Source organism: Hippopotamus amphibius, chromosome 6, assembly GCF_030028045.1.
Source record: "Hippopotamus amphibius kiboko isolate mHipAmp2 chromosome 6, mHipAmp2.hap2, whole genome shotgun sequence".
Lineage (NCBI taxonomy): Eukaryota > Metazoa > Chordata > Mammalia > Artiodactyla > Hippopotamidae > Hippopotamus > Hippopotamus amphibius.
The window spans coordinates 114527003-114551688 of NC_080191.1; the positions used below are offsets into that span (position 1 = coordinate 114527003).

At 42.9% G+C, this 24686-nt stretch overlaps 2 protein-coding genes across 3 annotated transcripts in view; one reads left to right on the forward strand and one right to left on the reverse strand.

Annotated features, from left to right (window-relative positions):
* The window catches only part of TOPBP1 (DNA topoisomerase II binding protein 1), a 58860-nt gene extending 57132 nt beyond the window's left edge, over positions 1–1728 (reverse strand). The window contains exons 1-2 of one of the 2 annotated variants that reach the window (XM_057738055.1): positions 1549–1728; positions 823–913 (exon numbers count right to left, since the gene is read on the reverse strand). In XM_057738055.1, coding sequence (XP_057594038.1) covers positions 823–906 — 84 coding nt within the window. In that variant the 5' untranslated portion in view covers positions 907–913; positions 1549–1728. The remainder of the gene's footprint in view (positions 1–822; positions 914–1548) is intronic. The other variant, XM_057738056.1, reaches the window with a different exon arrangement.
* Positions 1729–15039: 13311 nt separating this feature from the next.
* Positions 15040–24686, forward strand: part of LOC130855255 (inhibitor of carbonic anhydrase-like) — a 43307-nt gene continuing 33660 nt past the window's right edge. Inside the window, exons 1-2 of the mRNA XM_057738567.1 lie at positions 15040–15152; positions 24455–24627. Coding sequence (XP_057594550.1) covers positions 15110–15152; positions 24455–24627 — 216 coding nt within the window. The 5' untranslated portion in view covers positions 15040–15109. The remainder of the gene's footprint in view (positions 15153–24454; positions 24628–24686) is intronic.

A 24686-nucleotide genomic window follows, 5' to 3' on the forward strand; every position in this document is an offset into this window, starting at 1 on the left:
ACCTTCCCTTCTCCCCCAACAAACATTCTCCAGAACGCTTTAACCTGTTCTGCTTTTCTCTTCCCACAGCACTTGGCACCTTTAATATGATATATGGTTTACTCGTTTAATGTCTGATTAATGTCTATTTCCTCCAGCTAGAATAGAATGTAAGCTCTGAGAAAGTATGGATCTTTGCCTGCTCTCATCACTGATGTATCCCAAGTACTAGAACAGTGCTTCTCAAATGATGAACACTCGATAATTATTTGTTGAATGGACTTTAAAGAAAAACCTGATACAGTGTTGATACACAACAGTGTTCCTTACAGTTTAAGGTACACAGGATATTGTTAAAAAGCAGATTCCAAAAACTGGTAAGTCTGAGTTGGGGTCCAACTCTCAGGCCATGGTGATGCTACTAGGGGTCTGTGAGTAGCAAGGTTCTACACTACTTAGATAATGTAATACTGTACATAATGAAACGTACTTTTAACTATTAACAACAAAAAATGAAGTGTAAACAATATAGGACTGACAAGTTTTTTCAACACACAAAGGTTTATAGTTAGTAGACAAAAGAAAAAAACAACTTAATTTCCAAGAATAGTAGGTCCATCACTTTCAACAGAAATGTCATTAAAGATTTCAAGCCCCTCATAATACATAATGATATATTAACATCAACTCAAAAATGTGTAACGATGAGATATCTGCAAATAGTAAAACTATTATGAAAATAAAATAACTATGACTAAGACATAAAAGGCCTAATAAATCAAAAACACTAAAAACAAGAAAATGAACCGAAGCATCAAGCAAGACATTTTCCAGTAGTCTTACCTCAAGAGCTTTAAAAAAACATTCAGAATTGCCTGAAGACTTTAAAAACTTCACAAAAAACGGTTCTTGGTCATTTGGGGACATTTTTGAACTGTCAAAATAAAGGAACCATTAACAAGAACAAAAACACGTTACATATTAAGTTAAATGTTTAAAGCACCTATTCTTCTGCTCAGACAAGAATGCCACAGGACAAACATTCTGGCTTTACCCATGAATTCGTCCATTACGGTTTGTAAGAAACACTGGAATGTGGGCAAAATCAAGGAAAAAGATGGCACCACCAATCCTTGCAAATCAGAGGACGAAATTAATGTCGCTAAACTGAATGCTTCGAGGACCTTTGCTTTGGGGCTAAGTCCCCAAGCCAATGGTCCTTCAATTGCATTTAGCTTAAGGATGCTCAGAACGAATCGGTCCCTGCGGGTACCCGCGGCCCCCGAGCGACGTTCAGCCCTCCCTAAACGGACTTTAAACATAAACATGAAAGCAAGCCAGCAGAGTCAGGCCCCTAACAGGCCAGACGTTCTTGCTCCCCAGGTCCCAGGGAAAGGCCCGGCTCTCGGTCCAGCCGCAGTCACATCCTCTCCGGCATCTAAATCCCATCCGCCGGTCCCCAGGACGGTTACAAGGTCCAGAAACCAGGGCCCCGAGGGCCAGAGGCGGCGTCGAGAACCCCCAGAGGGGTGGGGAGGGAGCTGGGTCCTCACTCGGGGCCTCACTCACCTCGGTGGAGCCTGGGGGTCTCCGGGCGGCGAGTGGGGTGCCGCGCGGCCCGCTGGACGGCGGCTGCGGTCGGGCGCCAGCCCGGCGCACACCCGCCGCACTCAGCAGCGCCCCCGGCCCACAAGCCGACCCGGAAATTGCCGAACCCAGAACCGACTTTCCCGCCAACCGCGCGTAAGCTCCCGCCCCTTCCGGCGGAAGTGACGCCACGGCAGTTGCGGGAGGAGGGCGGAGACGGAGGGAAACAGAAGTGGGCGGTACGGCTGAAGCGGTCGGCGGTCGGCGGAGAGGTCCCGGAAGGGCTGGGCCAGCAGCCGCGCACTCAGAGCTGGCAAGCGCGGGCCTGGGCTCCGCTGGGAGTTGGCCAGGCGCCCACGGCTAGAGGATGGGGCCGCAGGCCGGAAGTACCTTAGAGGAGGCCCTAACACATCAAAAAATAAAGGCAGGGAAAGAGGGTTTATAAATATTTTATCCCGAGAAACCATGATTTATCATCCAAAACAACTCTGTGAGGCCAATAGTGGTATCTCCATTTTACAGATGTAAAAACTGAGGCTTAGGGAAATTAGATGACGTATTCAAAGTCACAGTAAGTGGTATAATTAAGACTGCATCCAAGTCTTTTTGAGTCCAAGGACTAGCGGACTGGATTCTTGTTCCTCCAGTGTAGCCCAAATGTACTCACCAGCTACCACAGCCAAGAGGTCTAAAGGGTAGAAAGACGTCCGGATGCCATGAATTATACGCCTGGTGCAAAGGGGTCTTTGCCAACTTCAGTAGTTCCCCCACCCCCAAATGAGCATCTCATTTTCTCTGTAACTCCCCCCAGTGTTGGGCAGATTCTGGGATGGAACCTAATGTTCAAATAGCACAGGTCAGGGGAGAGCAGGTGAAATAGGACTGCAGGATCTCCGCTTGTTGGTGGCAATGACAAACTGCTTAGCTAGTGTTTCTCCTCATCTTATTCTTGACCGTTGAGATTGAGAAAATCATGACTTGAGTAATGTGAGAGTTTACTGACTCTCAATTCTTTTTCTTTTTAGTGTCTCAAGATGGCAAAGAGCAGCTTGGGTCAAAGTGTGTGAACACACCTGTGGAAGGTGAGTCAGAATCAGTAATACTGGAACTCAAAGGTAAAGGCCTGTTGTCGCGGAGGAGGTGAGGGAAGCCTTACAAATAAACCAACGCTACTAGAATTGTAAAAACAAACAAACAGAAAAAGAGGCAACCCTGCCCCAGTCCATGGTGAAGGAGCAAGTCTGTCGTGAGCTGTGTAGTAATTACTACGCGTGGGGCGCGTCCCAGTGGACAGAGGGCCCTGCACTGTGCTCCGCAGTCCTCTAGAACGTGGCCATCACTGGCTGCGTCCCGTGGATGGGAAGGTGAAGCTCAGGGACTGTGTGACTTGCCCGGGGCCGCACAGCCGGGAAGTGGCCGCGCCTGGGCTTGAGCAGAGGCGCCGTGACTGGAACCCCCGTGCCCTTCCTGACCCAACACTGCTCCCTGTCACACCCTGCTCCCCGTCTCTGCACCGGGGCACGAGCCCGTTCCTGACATTTCTGGGGCCCAGTGGAGGCCTGGGAGGAGGCGGCGGGGTGGGGGGAGTCATAGATGCTGCTGATGAAGAGGAGGAGGAGGAGGAGATGAACCCTGTAGCTTTTGGTGGCCGGCTTTGAATAGCAGGGGAGTCGACCTCATCTCCAGAGGAGGAGACCAGGTGACAGTTCTCCCATCTGTGTCTCCACCTGGGCAGAGAGGCTGTGTGTCTGTCCCTGAGGTACCTAATCTCAGGCATTGGCTGGAGCAGTGGTTCACTTCTAACAAGCCTGAGCACTTGTTAGAAGTGAACATTCTTGAGTCCGACCATAGGTCTGCTGCGTTCCAGGATGGGGCCGCTGCTCTGTGTTTCAGCAAGCCCTCAGGATGATTCTGATGCATATTAAAGTTTGCTTGAATAGCAGTCCCTTAGTAAAGGGATTGTGGTCCATGAAGATGGTGGTGAAAGCAGGGAATAGTTGTGATGTGCCCTCAAGGCAGCTGCCTCCGAAGATGGGGTCTGGGCATTAACTTGCCCCTCACCTCCCATGTTCCTTGGCACTTCTGTCACCTAGAGCCAGACACTCCAGACCTACCTACTTGGAGTAGGATTAAAGGGAACTTTATCTGTTTATAAAATGAAAAAATACAGGAAACAAATACGACAGAATAGTTACTTTTAAAATATGGGTGGTGGGAATATGAGTATTTCTTGTTATATGTTGCTACATATATAAGATTTCTGAAAACTAAAACAAACTAAAAATGGATTTTTTTCAGGGTTTTGTGTTTGTCTGCAGTGCTATAAATGAATAAATATGTATAAATAAGGGGATGTATAATTAAAAAATGAGATTAGTAAATGATCTTTCTTGCTGCAGAAAGTCTTTGCAGTGGCAAAATATTTATTTAAACTGGTTTCTTCAGTACCTGGGAGGTAGAACATAGGCCTACTGAGTCTGTTGAAGTGTTAGGGAAGAGGAAGTAAGATAGAATGTTGGTGGCATGTGTTGGTTGTAATTGGCTTCATTTAATTAGGTATTGTAACAAAGTGGTAAACTCGGGGAAGAATTGGCTTATTTGCAAGCAAAAAATAAAAGGAATTAAAAAATGCAAAACTGGGGTTTTGTGAGGTTGGAAAAGTTGACTGCATCTAGGCCCTAAAAAACAAGAGAGAAACCTGAGAGAGGTTTTCCACAACAAATGTGCATTACAGCCTAGCCACCTGGAAAAGACCTAGTTAAGAGTAGGGTCCTCCCACCCAAGCTGGGTAGGCACCATTAATTGAGAGAGAAAAAGGTAGGGGCCGGAGAATAGCAATGAGGCTTGAAAATTAGTCCAGGAGAGAACTGGGTGTGGCAGCCACTGTGGGGAACAGCTCTGCTATGGCTTCCAGGCGAGCGTGGACATAGCCACGCAGGCAGAGGTTGGAATTGCAGCGTATCTGAGCCAAAACACTCCATGATCCTGCTGGAACGTGAGAGGAGGGAGCCCACCTCCCACTTGTCTTCCTGCCTCCCCTAGGAGGTTGTCATCAGATAGTTTCTCATTGCCTCCCAGATTCTGATGAAGTGTAGGGCTTTCTGCACAGCTCCCCTCAGAATAGAGCTACAGAATATAAACCCACTTCGCTGCCAGCTAGATTTGGGTCCCCGATAATGGGATTTCCCACAACTCAAGTTGCTGTTACCAGCCCTCTTCTTCAGTGTCATGCTTTTCGGTGTGTGGTTGAGGACCCCGGGGAACTGGCACCTTTGGCTTCCTCTTTTGCTATCTATGGAAGTAACAAACTTGTCTCATGTACCTTCACCAGTCTCATCAGTAAGGCCTTGCCCTTGACCTTGTCTTGTATGTGTGAGGTTGATGACTACCATGTGAAACTGACTGGGAGCAAATAGATTTGAAGGTTTCTAAGGTTTTGAGGTCATGGTTTTGTGAAGAAAACCAGAAATGCAGAGTATTCCAACTTTGGTAAAACCTTTAAGCTTGTATAGTAGGATGTGGGTGAAAAGTCATACAGCCCCAAGGAACACAAGCTCCTCAATACACTATCCAGACCTGGCTGGAGAGGGTAGTAGAAAAGGGAGACTCTCCCAGAGAGAGGGCCAGGGACCTTGGAGAGCAGTGAGCAAAGGAGCTGCTTAGGGACCAGAACCTGAATCTCATCAGGCAGAGGAACCACCCAGTGCCTGCCCAGTAGGACTTCAAAGTTGTTACTGATCAGCAACAGCTAGGAGTCTCCCCTCATCCCCTTTCTGAAAAGGAATTTTATTGCAGTTACTCTGTCCCTGCTCCAGCATTGTATATCAGGTATGTGATTGGGCGGGGGCGAGGGCTGGGCGGGGGCGAGGGCTGGGCGGCAGCTCGCCTTTTTAGTCCATATGTCACTGGACCATCCGTGGATTCTGGCAGAGACTGCGTAGCAGATGCTTAGTATCCCATACACATCCCCTCAGCCTTACCACTCAAGGCGTGTTGGGAAGCCTCCTGCTGTCAGCACGTGCGTTTATTTGCATGAAGGCATTCTCTGACACCAGGAGACTGCTTTGCCTCCTGCACAGTAGCCCAGAAGGCAAGGGGATTTATGACCCATGGGGAAAAAACCCTCAAACAATGACTGACAGGAGTTGGTGTACAAAGACTCTTGTTTGCAAGCCTCTTGGATGGATATTCTACCCTGGCTCCCAGAATTCCCCCAGTAGAATTAAGCCCCAGTCTCCACACTGGTAACTGACATCCTTTGGATGCCTTCTTATCCCTGTCTCATTTCCCCATTCTCTAACCTGTGTTTCTTTACTTACCAGATAAAACATTTGAAAAGTCTTATCTAAAAGTGTGTTTTCTGGGGAAACTCAAACTAAGACAAAAGACCCACGACTTGTAGTCCTCTTTGATAGTGTGTTGTTGCTGGGATAAAACTGCCCTGCCAGGAATTCCAGTTCCCATCCTGTTTGCATCTCAGTGGGGTCATGTGATTGAATTAGACAGCCAACAGAATATAGGTGATGTTTAGCACTCGCAGGCCTGGTTCAAGGAAACCTCTTGTATTGCCTCCCACACTTCCTTATTCTAGGTGTCAACGCACAAGGCAGCCTTGGAAGCCACACGTGGAAAATGGCAAAGCATCTCTCAGTCTGGATCTCTGAATGACTGACCAGAACTATGAAGGTATACTCCCCAGCCGTGCCTCTCCAGCAAATGACCACTGCTGCCAGCGGGGCTTCATATTAGCAAGAAGCCAACTTCTATTATCTTAAACCGCTGAGATTTGGAGTTTCATCTGTTATGTCAACTAGTACCTAATCAATTCTGAAGTTGCCAGGGTTTAAACAAACATGTTGCCACTTCAAATACTGTGTTTATTTCCACAAATGCCCTTGGAAAGAGGAAAGAGTGAAATTGCTTCAGAGACAAATGCCAGAGGCCACATGGGGAAGAGCACGGACTTGGAAGTAGGCTGCCTAGTTTGAATGCTGGCTCTGACGTGTACTGGCTGTCTGACCTTGGGCAAGTAACCTAACGTCTCTGTGCTTCACTCTCTTGTACGAAATGGGGATAACAACAGCATCTACCTTACTATAAATTAATATTTGAAAAGCACTTAGTTCAGTGCCTGGCACATAGTTAATGATAAATATACAAATTCCTAATTTTCCAAAGGCCATCATGCACTCCTTAAATTGTTTCCTACAATACAATCTCCTAACCTCTTGCTTTGCTGTTATGAGAGATTGTGCCAAAGCAACAGAGATGGCTTTAGGACTCTGGATGGCTTTCCTTTGCAATGTGACTTTGTACCAGTACATAGGAATTTTCCAGAGTTTGCTGTACTCAGCGGTCAGAGGGCACCTTGGCCTATTGGATTTAGGCTGTGTTGGCTTTGATAGATCATTAACCTTAGGATCAATGCTCACCTCTTGACCCTATTTGATTTTTGTCCACAGGCCTACAGAAAAGATTGTTCAACCTACTTTTGAGACAATCCTTTATGTGCATTTATACATCTATTTGATAATTTTTTGACCCCTATAGCAGGCACTATTTTCCAACCTAGGTTTAGCATGTTGAACAAGAAAAATGTGGTCTCTGCCCTCATAGACCCTATTTCCTTTCAAAGGTATCAATAAAGGAGGAGTTAGTGCAGTTGTAAGCGAGCACATTATCCTGTAAAATTTGTTCATTCAGTAGCAATATACTACAATCTTAAAAAATAAAGATTAGGGACTTCCCTGGTGGTCCAGTGGGTAAGACTCCTCACTCCCAATGCAGGGGGCCTGGGTTTGATCCTTGGTTGGGGAACTAGATCCTGCACGCATGCCACAACTAAGATCCCTCATGCCACAACTAAGAAGCCCACATGCTTCAACTAAGACCTGGCGCAGCCAAAAATAAATAAATAAATAAGTGTAAAATCCTTTTTTAAAAAAGAAAGATTAAAAATTAGTAGCTAATGTAGTCCTCATTTGTGCTTCTGTCATGGTAAAGTAGCTTGTGCAAGAACTGTACTCTTGTTGAGCACATCTAGATGTGGATAAAACACCAGAAAACATCTATTTAAGAGCATTAGACATTAGAGGTGCCAAATATCTGGAAAAGGGAAGGCGTAACCCAGAGAGGTGAGATGACATTCTGCAACCACATTTCCTTGGGGGAATTTGCCACTTCCAAGTGCAAGGCAAGAGGTATCTGGCTTTGCCTGAGCAGAGGGCTGCTACTAGCAGAGCTTTGGCAAGTCTCGGGGCTAGAAAAACACAAGTGGAGACAAGATCCCCAATGAGAAGTGAGGTGCAGAGAACCAAGCCTGATGATCAGTTTTCCCCTTAAGATACTTGGCACAAGTTGAAGTTCCATGGAAAGGGAGACAAAAAAATATAATTCCACACCTTAGAGAGGTCCCAAAGAATACACCAGGTATTAGTTTCCTATTGCTGCTGTAACAATCACCACAAATTTAGTGGCTTAAAACAACACAAATTTTCACAGTTCTGTAGGTCCAAAGTCTGAAATGGGTCTCACTGGGCTAAACTCAAGTTGTCACCAGGACTGCTCTCTTTTCTGCAGGCTCCATAGGAGAATCCGTTTTCTTGCTTTTCTGGCTTTAGAGCTGCTCACATTTCTTGGCTCATGGCTGCACCCCATTCCACCTTCAAAGCCACTGCAGCCTATTTTACTTTGCCTCACTCAGACACTAACTCTTCCACTTCCCTCTTCCACATTTGAAGGACCCTTGTGGTTACACTGACCCCACAGATAATTTAGGATAATCTCTTTATTCCTAAATTGCCTGACCAGCAACTTTAGTTCCATCTGCAATGTTAATCCTCCCTTGCCATGCAGCATAACATAGTCAGTTTGTGGGATTAGGACATGGATGTCTTTGGGGGGCTGTTTTTCTGCCCACCATACCAGGATTTCAGTGGGAAAACATAGTTTTAAAATATATAAAGCAAAAGTAGATAGCATTAAAAGAAGAAAGACAAATCCACAATCATAGTGGGGAAAACTTTTATCCAGTGCTAATAGAAAAATAAGATGAAAAACTCAAAGAGCTGAACAACACAATTCTCTCTCTCTCTCCGTGCACATACACACACACACACACACGTATGTATTTGATTTATATATAGCATTATAAATAAAACATGTTACCCAACAACCACAGAATACTAATTATTTTAAAAAGGCATATTAAACAAAAAAATGACTGTATGCTGGGCCACCAAACAATCTTCAACACATTTCAAAAGACTGAAATCATTCAGAGCATGTTATTTCACCATTGTGGAACCAAGCTAGACATCAATAACAAAAGAACCAGGAAACTGAAAACACTGAAAATCAGGCAATACATTTCTAAATAAAGTCAAACAAGATATTACAATGAAAATTGGAATATATTTTGAATTAGAATATATATTTATTTTAGATAATCATAAAGATGTAATACTATATCAAGAAAAGGGAAATTTATAGCCTTCAATGCATACATTAAAGTAGAAGGGAGGCTGAAAATCAATGATCTTAACTTCCTTTTATAAAAAACAGAAAAAGAACAAAGCCCAAAGAAAGTCAAGGAAGCAAAAATCAATGAAATAAGTGAATTTACAATAGAGAAAATCAACAAAGCCAAAAGTTGGCTTTTCATGAAAGAGAAAGAAAAAATAAATTACCACTATCAGAAATGAAAGAGAAAATTGCAGAAGGATCTTCCATACATTAAAAATATATAAGAGCTTCCAGGTTGGTGAACACTTTCACGTGTTAGGAGGGTGGTGCACCCCAGTTCCTCAGGGACAAAAGCTGCTGTACATAGGACCCTTCCAGACCTCACCAATGAATCTCTTCATCTGGCTGTTCATCTGTATCCTTTATAATATCCTTTATAATAAACTGGTCAACAAAAAAAAATGAATAAAGATAATATAGTGAACAATTTTACATCAATAAATTGGAAATTTAGATAAAATGGATAAATTTCTTTTAAAAGAAAACTTAGCAATACCAAAACTTGAAGAATCAGAAAACTTGAACATTTCTTTAGGTATTAAAGAAATGTAATCTGAAATTGAAAACATTTCCACTAATAGAACTCTAGACGTGTGTCTTTGCTGAGAGATCAAGACTTATAAGCTACAGAGATTGAGATGGTGAGATATAAGTGGAAGGACTGATATATAGATCAGTAAAACAGAATGGAGAGTCCAGAAACACGTGGACAGTTATCTGGTTTTTGACAAAGTTTATACTAAAGTGCAATAAGAAAAAAAGTCTCTCTCCAGTAAATGGTGCTGGGTCAACTGGGCACATATGTGGAAGGAGAAATGAACACAGCCTTCTATCTCACACCATTCACAAATATTAGTTCCAAAAATATCTAGGCCATGTGGCTTAGCCTTGTCTTGTGTGACATCATGCTAGGTCACCAAGCTATTCAGTTTATAACTGTACTTATATAGCACCAATTAGAGAGTTTATAAATCATTTGCTAAATTCCAAGAGACCTAATGAGTGAATATTTGGGGCAAAAAATGTCATATTAAGAAAAGTCATCCACTTCTTTTAACCTAGTTTCTCTTTCACGTGAATGGAAAATAAATCTATGTTTTAAAAAAAGAAAAAAAAACCCCATAATTCCAGGTGAATTCTAGATCAAAATGTGAGGGTAAAACTAGAAATCTTCTAGAAGGGAACATAAGGGAATATTTTCATGAACTTGGGACAGGCAAAGATTTCTTAAACAGTTTACAAAAAGTGCTAAGCATAAAGGAAAACGTTAAAATAGGACTCAGAAATATTTAAAATTTCTGTTTATTAAGACACCATCGAGAGTGAAAGACAAGCCACAAAAATGGAAGAAGATATTTGAAATACATATGTCCAACACAGTTTTCATGTCTAGAATATATAAAAAACTCCTACAACTCAAAAAAATGTGCAAATAATCCAATAAAAAAAGGTATATCAGAAAAAAATATATCTGAATCACCAATAAACCTGTGAAAAAGTGTTCAACTTTATTAGTCATCAGGAAAATTAATATTAAAACTACAATCAACTTCATCATATGCTCCAGGAGAGCTAAAATTTAAAAGTTGGCCCAAGATGTAGAGAACAGACTTGTAGCTTTGACATATATACACTACCATGTGTAAAATAGATAGCTAGTGGGAAGCTGCTGCAGAGCACAGGGAGATCAGCTCAGTGCTTTTTGACTACCTAGAGGGGTTGGTTGGGGTAGGTGGGAGGGAGGCTCTAGAAGGAGGGGATATATATATACATATAGCTGATTCACTTTGTTGTACAGAAGAAACTAACACAACACTCTAAAGCAATTATAATCCAATAAAGATGTAAAGAAAATAATTTTTTGAAAAAAGTCAGCCCAAATCAAGGATTGACAAGGGTGTGAGGCAACTGGAACCTCCATACACCATTGGGAGTGGGAGGAGAGTGGGAACTGTACAACTACTTTAAAAACAGTTTGGCAGCCATTATTAAATCTGGACATAGACATATGCTGCGATCCAGCAATTGTGCCCCTGTGTATACAATCAACAGAAATGCAGACACATGCTCACCAACAGACATGTACAAAAATTTTCACAGCAGTATTACTTTATAATAGCCTAGAATTGAAAAACAAAAAACCCCAAATGTCCATCAATAGTCACTGATACATTCACCACTGGAATACCACACAGCAAATGAGAATGAACAAATTACAGTATATGAAACAGCATGGTTGACAGTCATGAGTAGTATGTTTAGACAAAGAAGCAAGACAGAAAACAGTGCCTACATTATGATTCCATTTGTGTGAGATACAATAACAGGTGAAGCTCATCTATGGTGTTCGAAATCAGAATAATGGTTACTGTTGATCATTGGTGACTCTAAGGAGGATGGGGGGCTTCTAGGGAGCCGGTCATATTCTCTTTATCTGAGTGCTAGTTACACGGGTGTGTTCATGGTGTGTCAATTTATAGGCTGTACACATGATCTGTACACTTTCTATATGTATGTATAAGTTCAATAAAAGGTGCACGTTAAAAAGATATAAATTCCTTTTTCTCTGGATTAAAAAGAGGAAAGTGTTACACGGAAGAGCTAAATCGGACTCCATGTTAGATGTTTATTTTACATTAACCTTTTTATTCTGTTGCTTTTGCTACAAGTTTAGAATGTTGCTTTATAATCTGAAATATACAGCACAGCCTGTTCTCAAACCTCTGACCTTTAAAAGTATAACACTTTTCCATCCATTAAAGTTGCAGAACAGAGAATAACATTTGCTTTCTTGGAGGTTTGCAGGAACATTGTGACCTGACCTAGGTGGACAGCTGCAAGAACAAAGGATTCTGGCACCAGGAAGTCTCCTTCCCTTTTCAGTACAGAAATGTTGCAGAAATCGGTCCCTCAAGAAACCAAGCACCACATTCAGAGGGATGAAGAACTCAGGTTTATTAAGCCGGTGGCCCCAGAGGAGCTAATGCTCCAAAGTTCTGGGCCCCGAACTCAGGGTGAGCTTTACTTTTATAGTGCACATGTTTACAAAGCATAGAAGTTTCCAAACAGAAACTTACAAGAGCAGGTGCAGAACATTCCATTTTTTAGCAAAACATCTTAAAGTTACATTGGATTGCTAGGTCATCCTGTTTTTTTTGTTTGTTTTTCTCCATGCAGCCAGCATATTTCACAAAAGCAAAACAAGCATAGAGTTATTTTTAGCTGAGTGTAAGTTTCTAACTTTCCTCTTAAAAAGAAGCCTGAGTTCTAACTCAGGCAAGATGGTTTTATGACAGACACAAGTCTGCCATCTTCTCGGTCTGCCAGCTTTCCAAATAAAGTCATATTCCTTGCCTCAAAACCTCATCTCCGATTCATTGGCCTGTCATGTGGCGAGCAGAGCGAGCTTGGACTCAGTAACAAAGGGACTGCTATTCTTATTTTCAAAAATTCTAAAGGTCAAAGGATTCCTTGAGTGGAAGGAGAAGTAGAAGTAGCTGAGAGTCCCAAACTTGGAATCTCTGGCATCTAGTGTCTTCAGCATGGGGGGGGGGGGGGTGCACCAGGTGGCCTTCAGGACTGTATGTCACAATCACAGCAGGCCCAGAGTGAGGGTTTACCCCCTAGCAGTCTCTGGGGCAAACCCCATGCCAAGAACCTTCTGATGAGTGTCTCACCAAGGAGAGGACCTGTTCATCCTTTCCTTTGAGATGGTGCTCAGCAGGATTGCTGGTCCAGAGGCTGCTTTAATCTCTGACCAGAAATACGTTAGCTATTTCCATCTCATGAGCAGATGGGCTATGGTCTCAGGGACCCTGAAAGCCTCTCTGCACAGCATGGACCTTGTGTGACCAAGGCTCCTATGCCTTTCTCAGTGTTCTCCAGCTGGCCTCGTTCCAAAGCCTAGATAGTCACCTCAGAAGCTGAACAGATGTGAGAGTTCCCCTACTTACTCCATCCTGTCCCTAGTCATCTGACACATCAGAGAGAGGCAATGTACATTTCTTGTATTGAAAACTCAGTTGGCTCGAGGTGGTGTGAACGGGGTGAGAATGGGGACGATCTCCCATTGGTTGTCCAATGATGTTGTTGTCTGTAAGATGTGGAAGAAAGAGGATAAGCTGTTTACTTTGAGGGGTGTATGTGTGTGTATTTCAGATAAGGGAAGAGAGCCCAGGTTTGTTAATAGTCTCATGCCCTTGACCTTGTGAGTTCTGTGATTTACAACCTCTTTCTACTCCCTCAGGACTATCTCTGACCTCAGTGGAAGGCAGGGTTAGTCTCTGTCAGAGGGAAGAACTTTTCATAGTCTTGGTAGGAGCTGAAACAAACAATATTTTCTTAGCAAAGATTCACCCTTTGCACACAAGAAGAGGGGGCAGAATAAAAAGTTATGGTGGGCTAAAATAACAAACTGTTTAAATTCATTATAACACATTCTTACATTCTTAAGACTCAATACTGAGGATGCTTTATTACACAAGTCTTGGTTTATAGTCTGAATTATTATATTGCCAGTCCCAATACTTAGTTTGAGAAAAAGTCTACTTAAAATGTATTCAGGGCAAAAGACTTGAACAAAAGGGCATTTAAATAGCCATAAGCGTGTAAAGATACCCAGCATCATTAGTCATCAGAAAAACAAAATTATGGTGCAAAACCACCAACACTCCCAGCAAAACAGCAAAAAAGTGGAATAGCCAAACTCCCATACTCTTAAAGTGGGTGTGTAAATTGGTTCAACCACTTGGGAAACATGTTTGGCAGTATCTGTCAGAGCTGAACATATGCCTACTTTATGAACAGGCAATTACTCTTCCAGGAAAATAGCCTGGAAATGCATACCTATGTGCAGGATAGGACACGCACCAGAATGTTCACAGCAACACTCACTATAACCGCCCAAACTAGAAACCACTATTATCAATAGGCAAGATAAATAGCATGTCCTGCATACACAATATGGGGTCATATGCAACGCCAAGATCGCCTGAAGGGCAACTCTACACAACATATATGAATCTTACAAACACAGCCTTGAGTGAAAGAAACCAGATGCAACATTGTACATATTGTATGATTCCCTCTCTGTAAAGTTAAACAGTCAGCAGAATTCGTCTATGTTGCTAGACGTTAAGATCATGGATACCTTTGTGGGGAGATGGGAAGTAATTGGAGGAGGGGCACCTCGGCTGTTACGGTTCTGTTTCTTGATGTGGGTGCCGGTTATACAGATGTGCTCACCTGGTGACAGTTCATCAAGTTTCATGCATGTTTATTACATTTCAAATAAAAGTTTTTAAAACTCTAAATTGGGAAGACTTCCCCCAGGCAGAGCTCATAGACTTTAGGAGGATGGGGCTGCGCGCCGCACGGGCGAGAAGCAGCAGCCGTCCCTGGGTTCAGCGCTTCACCTGACCTCAGCCTTCAGCAGAGGGTGTCGGGGGACTGGGGGTGGGAGAGCTTCCTGGAGGGACCCGGAGTGGGCAACCCAGACACTTTTGGAGGAAGAGTCTGAGGGTCCCTGAGAATTGCGTTCAAAACGTTGTGTCTACCTGTGCACATGCTTTCCAGGGGGAAGGGGCCACGGTTTTCACCTCGTGGACCACCCCTCAGTCCCGATGAGTCTGTGTTGGAGACGTCGAAGAGCTGCTCATCTAGATGAAGGTCCAGGAGTCAAGGAACCTGCATTCTAGTAACTAACCTGGGGCCCCGGCGGCCACTCTCATCTTGGGCCTCAGTTCCTCTCTCCAGCGGGCTCCGGGGGTGCTGCGCCTCGTGCCTCCAGGGTGTGGACCCCCAGCCCGCGAGCGGAGACCCAGCCTCGCAGCTCCGGGCGCTGGGCAGCGGTGCCGCCGAGGCGAGCCGCGGGCGAGCAGTCGGGGCGAGGGGTGGGGGTGTGGGAGGGCGATGCGCCGGAAGCGCGAACCCTTCAGAGCAGGCGGGCCCGCCCCTCGCGGGCAGGTAAAGGTGGCCGCGGCCGCTGGAGCCCGGGAGGTGTCGCGCGCCGCCGAGGAGAATGAGGCTCGCCGTCTGCGCCCTGCTGTGCGCGGGGGCCCTGGGTGAGTGCGCCCTGGGAGCCGGGTGGGGGCCGGTCCTCTAGGATGGGGACCGGGTGCAGGCCGAGGGTCAGCCACGGCGGGACACTGCGCTGCCTCTTCTGCGCGGCTACGAAGCAGCCCAGCGCCTGGCTGGCCTCAAAGTGCCTTCCGCCGCCGGTGGTGCATCCGTGCACCTGACAAACTTGCAGTCTTGCGGAAACCCTGTAGCCTAGGGCAGGCGTTCACAGACTACGAAAAGCCGGCCAAATCCCGCCAGCCGGCTGATACACAGCCGAATGAGCTATGAATGGGTTTTACATCTTTACATGGGTGAAAGAAAATGAAAAGGAAAGTAGTGTTGACACATGAGAATGAGATGAAATTCAGATGTCAGCGTCCATAAATAAAACTGCATTGCAACACGATCGTGCCCATTCAGGTAAGTATGGTCCTCGGCTGCTTTCAGGCTTTACGGGCAGAGTTGGGTAGTTGCGACGGGGACTGTATGCCCCACAAAGCTAGTAATTACCTAGCTAGCCCAGTACAGAAAAAATTCGTGACCCTGGGTCAGTTCATCCAGTTTGCAGTGAAGGAAACAGGGTCAGAGGAGAGAAGGGATTTTTTCCAGGGCTCACAGACAACAGTGATAATTGTCTGTGAGGGGATGCAGCAGGGGGTAATCTTGTCATGTCAGGTATCTAACCAAAAGGATATTTCCTGCTCTGAACTGTACAATGCCTCCCATCCCTACTACACACCAGGGAGGTGGGGGAATATAGGGGAGAAAAAAATCACCCTAGAACGGGATCCACCTGCACTCAGGGACTCTGGGTGGTCCCTTGCCCTCTCTGAGCTAATTTCCTTCTTAGTTCAGTAGAAATTACGTTTTCACAACAAACACACAGTTGCTGTGCAAGTGACATGAGGTCATGTGCCTAAGGGCGGAGCTCTGAGTTACCACTGGAAAAAAATCCTGCACATAAATGTAGGGGGCCCCTTCCCATGTTGGGAGGCCGGCAGGGCTCTTGGCTGGGTAACTGTAAGGAAGGTAATGGTGCAAAGTCACTGAGCTCATGCAGGTTGAAACCCCTCCCTGGCTGGACAGTTGGGTTCTGTCCAGCCGTGGTTCTGTCAGGTCTCAGGCTGTCTTAAATCATTTCTGGGGTAGGGTGTCTATAATGGGGGGAGGGGTAACCTGGGTTGGACAGAAGAAGGTAGGAAAGACAAGGAGTGCTTGGGAGTGGTGCCGGAGTGGGGGCTGCCTGGCCCAGTGCTGCCACCTAGGGCTACACAGGGAGCTCTGCAGGGGCTGGGGAAGGCTGGCAAGGTCACTACAGCTGTGGTCCAACTATGGCCACAGAAAATCCAGAGGGCAGCCCCCTGGCCTCTCCCACATTCTTCCTCAACAGGGCTTGTGTTGTTTGTTCTCCCTTCACCCCCTTTCTTGGCAGTGTCAGGCGCTGACCCAAAGTTCACTTTCCCAGTCGGCTCTGTGTTTACTAAACAGAGGCAAGAGCTGCCTCTTGCCGGCCCTCTGCTCACCCCACCCCAAACATTTCATCCCTCTTGGCCACTGGACAAGGCTGGAATTGAGGACGTGCCTTCTTCAAAGCTCAGTGTTCTTTTCCAGTAAAAACTCTGCTGGTGGTAGATGACAGGAATGCAACCAAACTAGCTTAAACGAAAAATGTCGAGGAGTGGCAGTGGTGATTAGTAGGTCTTGCAAGAGCCAAGAACCAGGGGCTCAGAACAGCCTGTACCTCCATCTTGGCTGCCACCTTTCTCCACCCTCTGCGCTTCTGGGGAAGAGATTTCTCCATGCAAGGAGCGTGTGGCCACCAGCAGATTTTCCCTTCCAAGATCAGATTGAAATATTCACGATGGGCTCTGATTGCCCCTTCTTGAAATTGTCACATGGTCAGATGGAGTGTTATTGATGGCTGGCCTGGTTTAGGTTGCTTGACTCCATTGACTCTTAGCTTGCTTGTACACTTTCTTTTAAAAATCATTTTTATTGAAGTGCAACTTCCATTTAATAAAATGCCCTCCTTTAAGTATACATACAGTTCAGTGAATTTCCATATGCCTACCCCCGTAACTACCACCACAATCAAAATATAGAACATTTTCTTCACTCCCAAACTGCCCCCTACCCCTTCCCAGTCATCCCCATTTTTTTTCCCACATTAGATAAGCTTTTCCTTTTCTAGGATTTCATGTAAATGGAATCATGCTGTATATAGTCTTCTGTGTCTGGCTTGTTTCATTCCGCACAATTGTTTAGAGATTCATCCACGTTGTTGTGTGTATCAAAGTTCACTCCTTTTTATTGCTGAGTAGTATTCCATGGTATGACTTTACCACAGTTTGTTTTTGTTTTCCATTCATTCGTTAGTGAATGTTTAGTTTGGGGATATTATGACTAAAGCTGCTATGAATGTTACTGTACAAGTCTTTGGGTGGACATATGTTTTCATTTGTTTGGGGTAAGTACCTAGGAGTAGCATCGCTGGGTCATAATGGTAAGTGTATGTTCAACTCGTTAAGAAAATGTCAAACTTTTTTGAGTAGTTGTACCATTTTACATTCCCACCAGCAATATGAGAATTTCTGTTGCTCCACATCCTGCTAACACTTGGTGTTGTCAACCTTTTCAATTTAGACATTCTAATAGGCGTGTGTGGTACCTCACAATGGTTTTAAATTGCATTTCTCTGATGAGTCATAATGGACATTTTTCATGTTTTTATTGGCCACTTGTATATCTTCTTTTATAAAGTATCTGTTCAAATATTTCCCCATTTTTCAATTGGACAATTTGACTTATTGAGTTAAAATGCCCCTATGTATTCTGGATCAAGTCCTTGGTCAGATAGATGTATCGTAATTATTTATTCCAAATTTGTGGCTTAGCTTTCCATTTTCAAAGTGATATCTTCTGAAGAGCAGATGTTTTACATTTTGATCAGGTTCATTTACCTAATTTTTATTTTTTGTTATTATGTTGTGTGTCCTCTCTAAAAGCATAAGTGGCTACCCCCAAAGCTGCAATATTTTCCTCTGTCTTATTTTAGAAGTTTTATAGCTTCAGCTTTTATGTTTTGGCCTATGATACATTTTTAAGTTAATTTTTATGTCTGGTGTAAAGTAAGAGTTGAGATTCACTTGTCTCATATGGATATCCAGTTATACCAGGACTTGTTTTTGAAAAGAATGTCCTTTCTTCACTGAATTACCTTGGCAGGTTTGTTGAAAATCTACTGACCCTGTGTATATGAATGAATTTCTAGACTCTCTGTTCTGTTACATTAAGCTTTATGTCTCTCCTTGTGCCAATATCACACTGTCTTGGTAACTGTAGTTTTATAAGTCTTGAAATCAGGTAATATAAATCCTCCTACTCAATTGTACTACTTCAGTGTTGGTTTAGCCACTTAGATCTTTCGCATATCCAAACACAGTTTTTGTTTGTTTGTTTGTTGTTGTTGTTGTTTGGCTACATTGGGTCTTCATTGCTGTGCACGGGCTTTCTCTAGTTGTGGTGAGCTGGGGCTACTCTTCTCAGTGCGGTGCCTTCTCTTGTTGCGGAGCATGGGCTCCAGGCAAGTGGGCTTCAATAGTAGCAGCACGTGGGCTCAGTAATTGTGGCACACAGGCTTAGTTACTCTGTGGCATGTGGGATTTTCCCAGACCAGGAATCAAACCTGTGTCCCCTGCATTGGCAGGTGGATTCTTAACCACCAGAGAAGTCCCCCAAACACAGTTTCGAATCAGGTTATCAAATTCCATCAAACACAAGTTTAGGCTTGGATTATTATTGGGATAGCACTTAATTTATAGATTATTTTGAGGAGAGTTGGCATCTTAACAATATTGAGTTTTCTAATCCATGAACATTCTATACCTATTTATTTAGGTCTTCTTTCATTTATCTTGGAAATATTTTGTAGTTTTTATGTATAGATCTTGTTCATAGTTTGTTAAATTTATCCCTAGTTATTTCATATTTTTGAATGCCAATGTAAGTAGTATTTTTAAAGTTTCATTTTACAGTTTTTTCTCTTTTTAGCACTGTAGAGATTTAACTGATTTTAGTACTTTGACCTCAAATCTCAAGATCTTTCTAAATTAATTTATTCCTTAAAATTTTCTGTGTAGGGAAACGTTATCTATGAATATAGACAACTTTCTACCTTCTTTTCCAATCTGTATGTCTTTTGTTTCTCTTTTGAGCTTTGTTAAAATGGTTAAGACCTCTATACAATGTTAAACAGAAGTGATGAGAATATCTTTGCCTTGTTTCTGACCTGAAGGGGAAAGCGCTCAGTCTTTCACCATTATGTATAATATTAACTGTGGGGGTTTTTTGTAGTTGCTCTGTATCAGGTTGAGGACATTCCTGTCTACTTTCTTACTTTGCTTTCTAATTTCTTACTTTGCTTGGAACTTTGAATTGGCAAGTACCATTTCTGTTCTATTGAGATAATCGTATGGATTTTTCTGTTTTCTTCTGTAATATGGTGAATTACACTGATTAGTTTTTGCAAATTAATTCAACTTCGCATTCCTGAGTCAGGAATAAACGTGTGTGTGTGTGTGTGTGTGTGTGTGTGTGTGTGTGTGTTCTTGTACTCAAGAATTTTTTTTGGTTGGATTTGATTTGTTAACATTTCGTAAATGATTTTTGTGTTTATATTCATGGGGGATATTTGGCTGTAGTTTTCTTTACTTGTAATGGCTTTGTTTGGATCTGGTATCAGGTTAATGCTGGCCTTAGAAAATGAGTTAGGAGTATTACTTTCTCCTCCACTTTATAAGATAGTTGCTGCAGTATTGGTGTTATTTCTGTTTTAAGGGTTTGATAGAATTTAGCAAGTGTAACCACTTGGGTCTGGAACTTCCTTTAACATTCATTGTAGTACAGGTTTGCTGTACCCAAATTCTCCCAACATTTGTTTGTCTGGAAAAGTTTATTTTTGCTTTCAGTTCTGAAAGGTATTTTCGTTGGTTATAGATTTTTAGGTTAGCAAGTTATTTTCCCTTTAGCACTTTAATGATATAATTCCATTGTCTGTGAGTTGTGTGGTTTCTGACAAAAAGTCTGAGATACTTATTGTCTTTGTTCCCCTGTACCTAATTTTGTCTCTTTTCTCTGGTAGCTTTAGAACTGTGAGTTTGTAGTTTTCATAATTTTAGGAAAAATTCTGGCCAAATATTTCTTCACATATTTTTTCTTGCCCTTCCCCCCTTTTTTATGCTGGACTCCAGTTACACATATGTTAGATCACTTGATACTTTATGACAAGTCACTGAGGCTCTGATCATTTGCTTTTCAGTCTTTTTTTTCTCTCTGCTTTATTTTGGATAGTTTCTAATAATGTCTTCCTGATCGTATTTTTCTCCTGCAGTATCTAATCTGCTGTTAATCTCATCTGATGGAATTTTCATTTCAGATAGTCTATTTTTCATCCTTAGCAATTCTTTTTGGCTCTTTACATCTTACATTTGTATCCTTATAATGCTCATGTTTTTCTTTTCTTGCGGGGGTTCACTATTTATTTATGACAGATATTCCACATCCATGATCCTCTTCAGTCAGAAGTTCTTTGAGAGATGCTGCTGGCCTTGGCCAGTTGGAGAATAGTCATCTGACTCTCCCATCCTATGAATGGCCCCACAGATAGCCTAGGTTTTAAACTGGCTGTTGAACCTGCCTATCACTTTGTCGACCTCGGCCAAGTTCATCTGGATGGACATGTGGTCTTTGGCACTGATGATGCAGTTGCTGGCAGGGCATTTCCATGGCAAGTACAGGCCCACGAACTCGCCGGCCATTCCGAGTGTTGATGGCATGTTTGCTGGCACCACAATGAGAATGAGAGCAGAAAGGAAGTGTCACGTTCCCTGGCAGCGCTGCTGTTCATGTTTTTCTTGAAATCTCCATGCATACTTACAACATTTAAAATAGCTGTTTTAAAGTTATTTTCTGTTAATATCCTCATCTCTTTCATTTCTGATTCTATTGACTGATTTTTCCTCCTGGTTATGGGTTACATTTTCCTGCACCTTCACTTGTGTTTTAATTTCATTGCTTGCTGGGTACTGTGAATTTTACCTTGCTGAGTATTGAATTTTGGTGGGTTTTTTGTTTTGTTTTGTTTTTAATTTGTGTCAACCTTTTCTCTGGCAGGCACTCGTAATGTCTTCAGATCAGCTTGATCTTTTCAAGACTAGTTTTCAAAATGTCTAGGCTGTGTCTAGAATACCCTTCTTTCTAGATCTAGTTTAACTTACTTCTGGAATCTTTCATAAATGCACTATTTATTCAGTGAGATTTTCTCCACTCTGAATGGTGGGAACCCAAATGATTCCTAACCCCATTTAAGTTCTGAGAAATGTTTGATTTAAGCTCCCCATCAAATTTTTTTTCCCTAGCAGTTGTCCTTGCCTGGCATCCACAATGCTCAAACTGGCATTTAGCCAGAATCTCCAGGGTATGAAGATTCTGGATCTCAATCTCTCTCTCTTTCTCCTCTCTTTTTGAACTCCCTGCTCTTTGGTACCCTATGCAGCACATTCTAATTACCTCCACATTTCCAAACTATGATCTGTCTCCTCAGTTTGGGATGACCATCAGGCTGTTTTCTCTTCTCTGCCCTGCCATCTGGACATTTTGTCTTGGAAGAAAGCTTGTGTGATTACAGGGCTTACTTTATTTGTTTCTCTTCTCTCAGGGAGCACAGTCCTACACTTCCTGTGGTCCAGTGTTTTAAAACATTTTTTTCATGTGTTTTTATCCCAGGGTTTTTGTTTTGTTTTGTTTTGTTTTGTTTTCCCAGTTGTTTAAAGTGCTAGGGCAAGTCCCATATCAGTTATCTCTCATAGGTGGAAACAAAAGTCCATCCTGGTTCGATTTGTTTTGTTTTGTTTTGTGTTTTATTTGTTTTGGATTTATTTAGTTCCCCATTTTAGTGCCATGTTTTTGTCAAGACTTGAGCTTTTCCGCTAACGATGCAAATATTATTCACCCTATCTTATACTCACACTGAATGAACTAGTCGTTACCACTGGGAAGAGGGAAGGGGTGAGGGGCAGTAGAGGGGTGGGAGAAGAAAGAAGGGTTATTATAGGATTATATGAAATCATCTGTGTGAAACTTTTGCAAATTGTAAAGCATTGTAGAATGTAAAGATTCTTTCAATAATAAATAAATAAGTAAACAATTTAAAAGCATCAAGGGCAAAAGCTACAGTTTTAATCATTTCAACATAAACACAGGTGACTGAAAATACAAACTTTCAAAAAGGCTTTCCCAGTAAGTGCAAACTTTTGAAAAAGAAAAAAACTGCAGTTGTATACAGTAGCTCTTTGTGTAACTTAACCTGCTTGCAAAGCTATTTTCATTTATAGACTTGTATTGTCTCTACGGTTACCAGTCATGTCCAAGAGCTGGAATGTTTTAAGAATCTGTATTGGCAAGTAGAGCAAACATGCTTTGAAAGCCTCAAAATGCAATATGAGCTATTACTCTACACACTTCTATTCTGCACAAGGGCACAGGGCCTGACAGCTCCATTCTCTCACTGGCTCTCCTACCCTGGGCAGCTGCTATGGAAGGCCTGTTCAAACAGAGCTGAAGCACTCCATTTGTCACTCCCTGTCTTTGGTGTGGGATTCTCTCTAAGGAAATTTGACATCTCCTGTCCCATTTATTTTGATATTTCCTGCTTGCAGACAGTTAAAAGGCAATACAGGCTTTGGAGTCAAACAGACCTGGGTATTTCAAGTATTAGCTTCACCTCGAGTTATTTGATGTCAGAACAGCTTTTTTTGTGTGCTTGTTTAAACTCATCTACAAAACAGAAACACCAGTGTTTAACTGGCAGGACAGCTGTGGGCATTCGAGGAGGGTCGTGTGCCTGGCCCACCTCCTGACACACAGGGCCTCCTCAAAAACTGGTAGCTGTGACTGCTGCTACTTTCATCTGCTAGATTTCATCAAGATAACATTTTGCTCAACTACCACAAATTTGTAAACGGCATTTTGCCTTCATAATATTGTCAATGCTAATTACTACAGCTTAAAGTGCCAGTGATGGGCTTCCCTGGTGGCAGTGGTTAAGAACCCACCTGCCAGTGCAGGGGCACAGGTTTGAGCCCTGGGCCAGGAAGATCCCATATGCCACGGAGCAACTAAGCTGGTGCTTCACAACTACTGAGCCTGTGCTCTAGAGCATGTGAGCCACAACTACGGAGCCCACGTGCCACAACTACTGAAGCCCGAGTGCCTAGAGCCCGTGATCCACAACAAGAGAAGCCACTGCAATGAGAAGCCTATGCACCGCAATGAAGAGTAGTCCCTGCTTGCTGCAACTAGAGAAAGCCCATGCACCCAATGGAGCCAAAAATAAAATAAATAAATAATAAAATAAATCTTTAAAAAAATAATAAAGCACCAGTGAAATGAACAGACATTGATTTTAATGTCCCAGCAGTTACTACCATGTAAGGTTATAGTATCCAATGCCAAGACAATCACTAAGCCCAAAGCTTCCTTCCTATAAGATTTTTTTCTTTTGTGAAGTGAAATTCACTAACATAAAATTAATTATTTAAAAGTATACAGTTCAGTGGTATTTAGTAGGTTCACAGGGTTATGCAACTACCAGCTCATCTAGTTGCAACATAGTTCCCTCCCGCCAAGAGCGCATCCTGTACCCATCCTCCTCTCCCCCATCCCCGATCACCACCAATTTGCTTTCTGTCTCTATAGATTTACTTATTCTAGATATTACATATAAATGGAATCATATAATGTGTGGTCTGTTTTGTCTGGCTTCTTTCATTTAACATGCTATTCAAGCTTTATCAATGCTATAGCATGTAGCAGTACTTTATTCTTTTTATGGTAGATGATATTCTGTTGTATGGATATACTATATTTTGCTTATCAGTTCATTCACTGATGTACATTTGGGTTGTTTCCACCTTTTTTGACCATTGTGAAAAGTGCTGCTATGAATATTTGTGTATATGTTTTTGAATACCTGTTTTCAATTCTTTGGGGTATATACTTATGAGTGGAATTTCTGAGTCAAATGGTAATTCTATATTTAATTTTTGGGGAATGATTTTGGCTTTTTTCTCCAAGGGAAAAGACACAACCAGAGAAGGCACAACCTGAGGTTTTATGTGAGCCAGGCAGCCAATCCAATTTATGTCTACCCCTCTCAGCCAATCCTTGACCTTGTCTTTAACCTCTTCTTCCAACAGAGAAAGGTGAGTGTTGTGGGTCCCTTACACCCCTGGCCTCTCTCCCCTAGGGCTGTGTCTGGCTGCCCCTGAGAAAACTGTGAGATGGTGCGTCATTTCAAGTCATGAGGCCAATAAGTGCGCCAGTTTCCGCGACAATATGAATAAAGTCCTTTCAGCGGATGGTCCTCAAGTCACCTGTGTGAGGAGAACCTCTTACCTTGAGTGCATCAAGGCCATTGCGGTAAGTCACTGCTGTCTAAGAAGAGTGGAAGAAAATCCATACTTTCTCCTTTTTTCTGT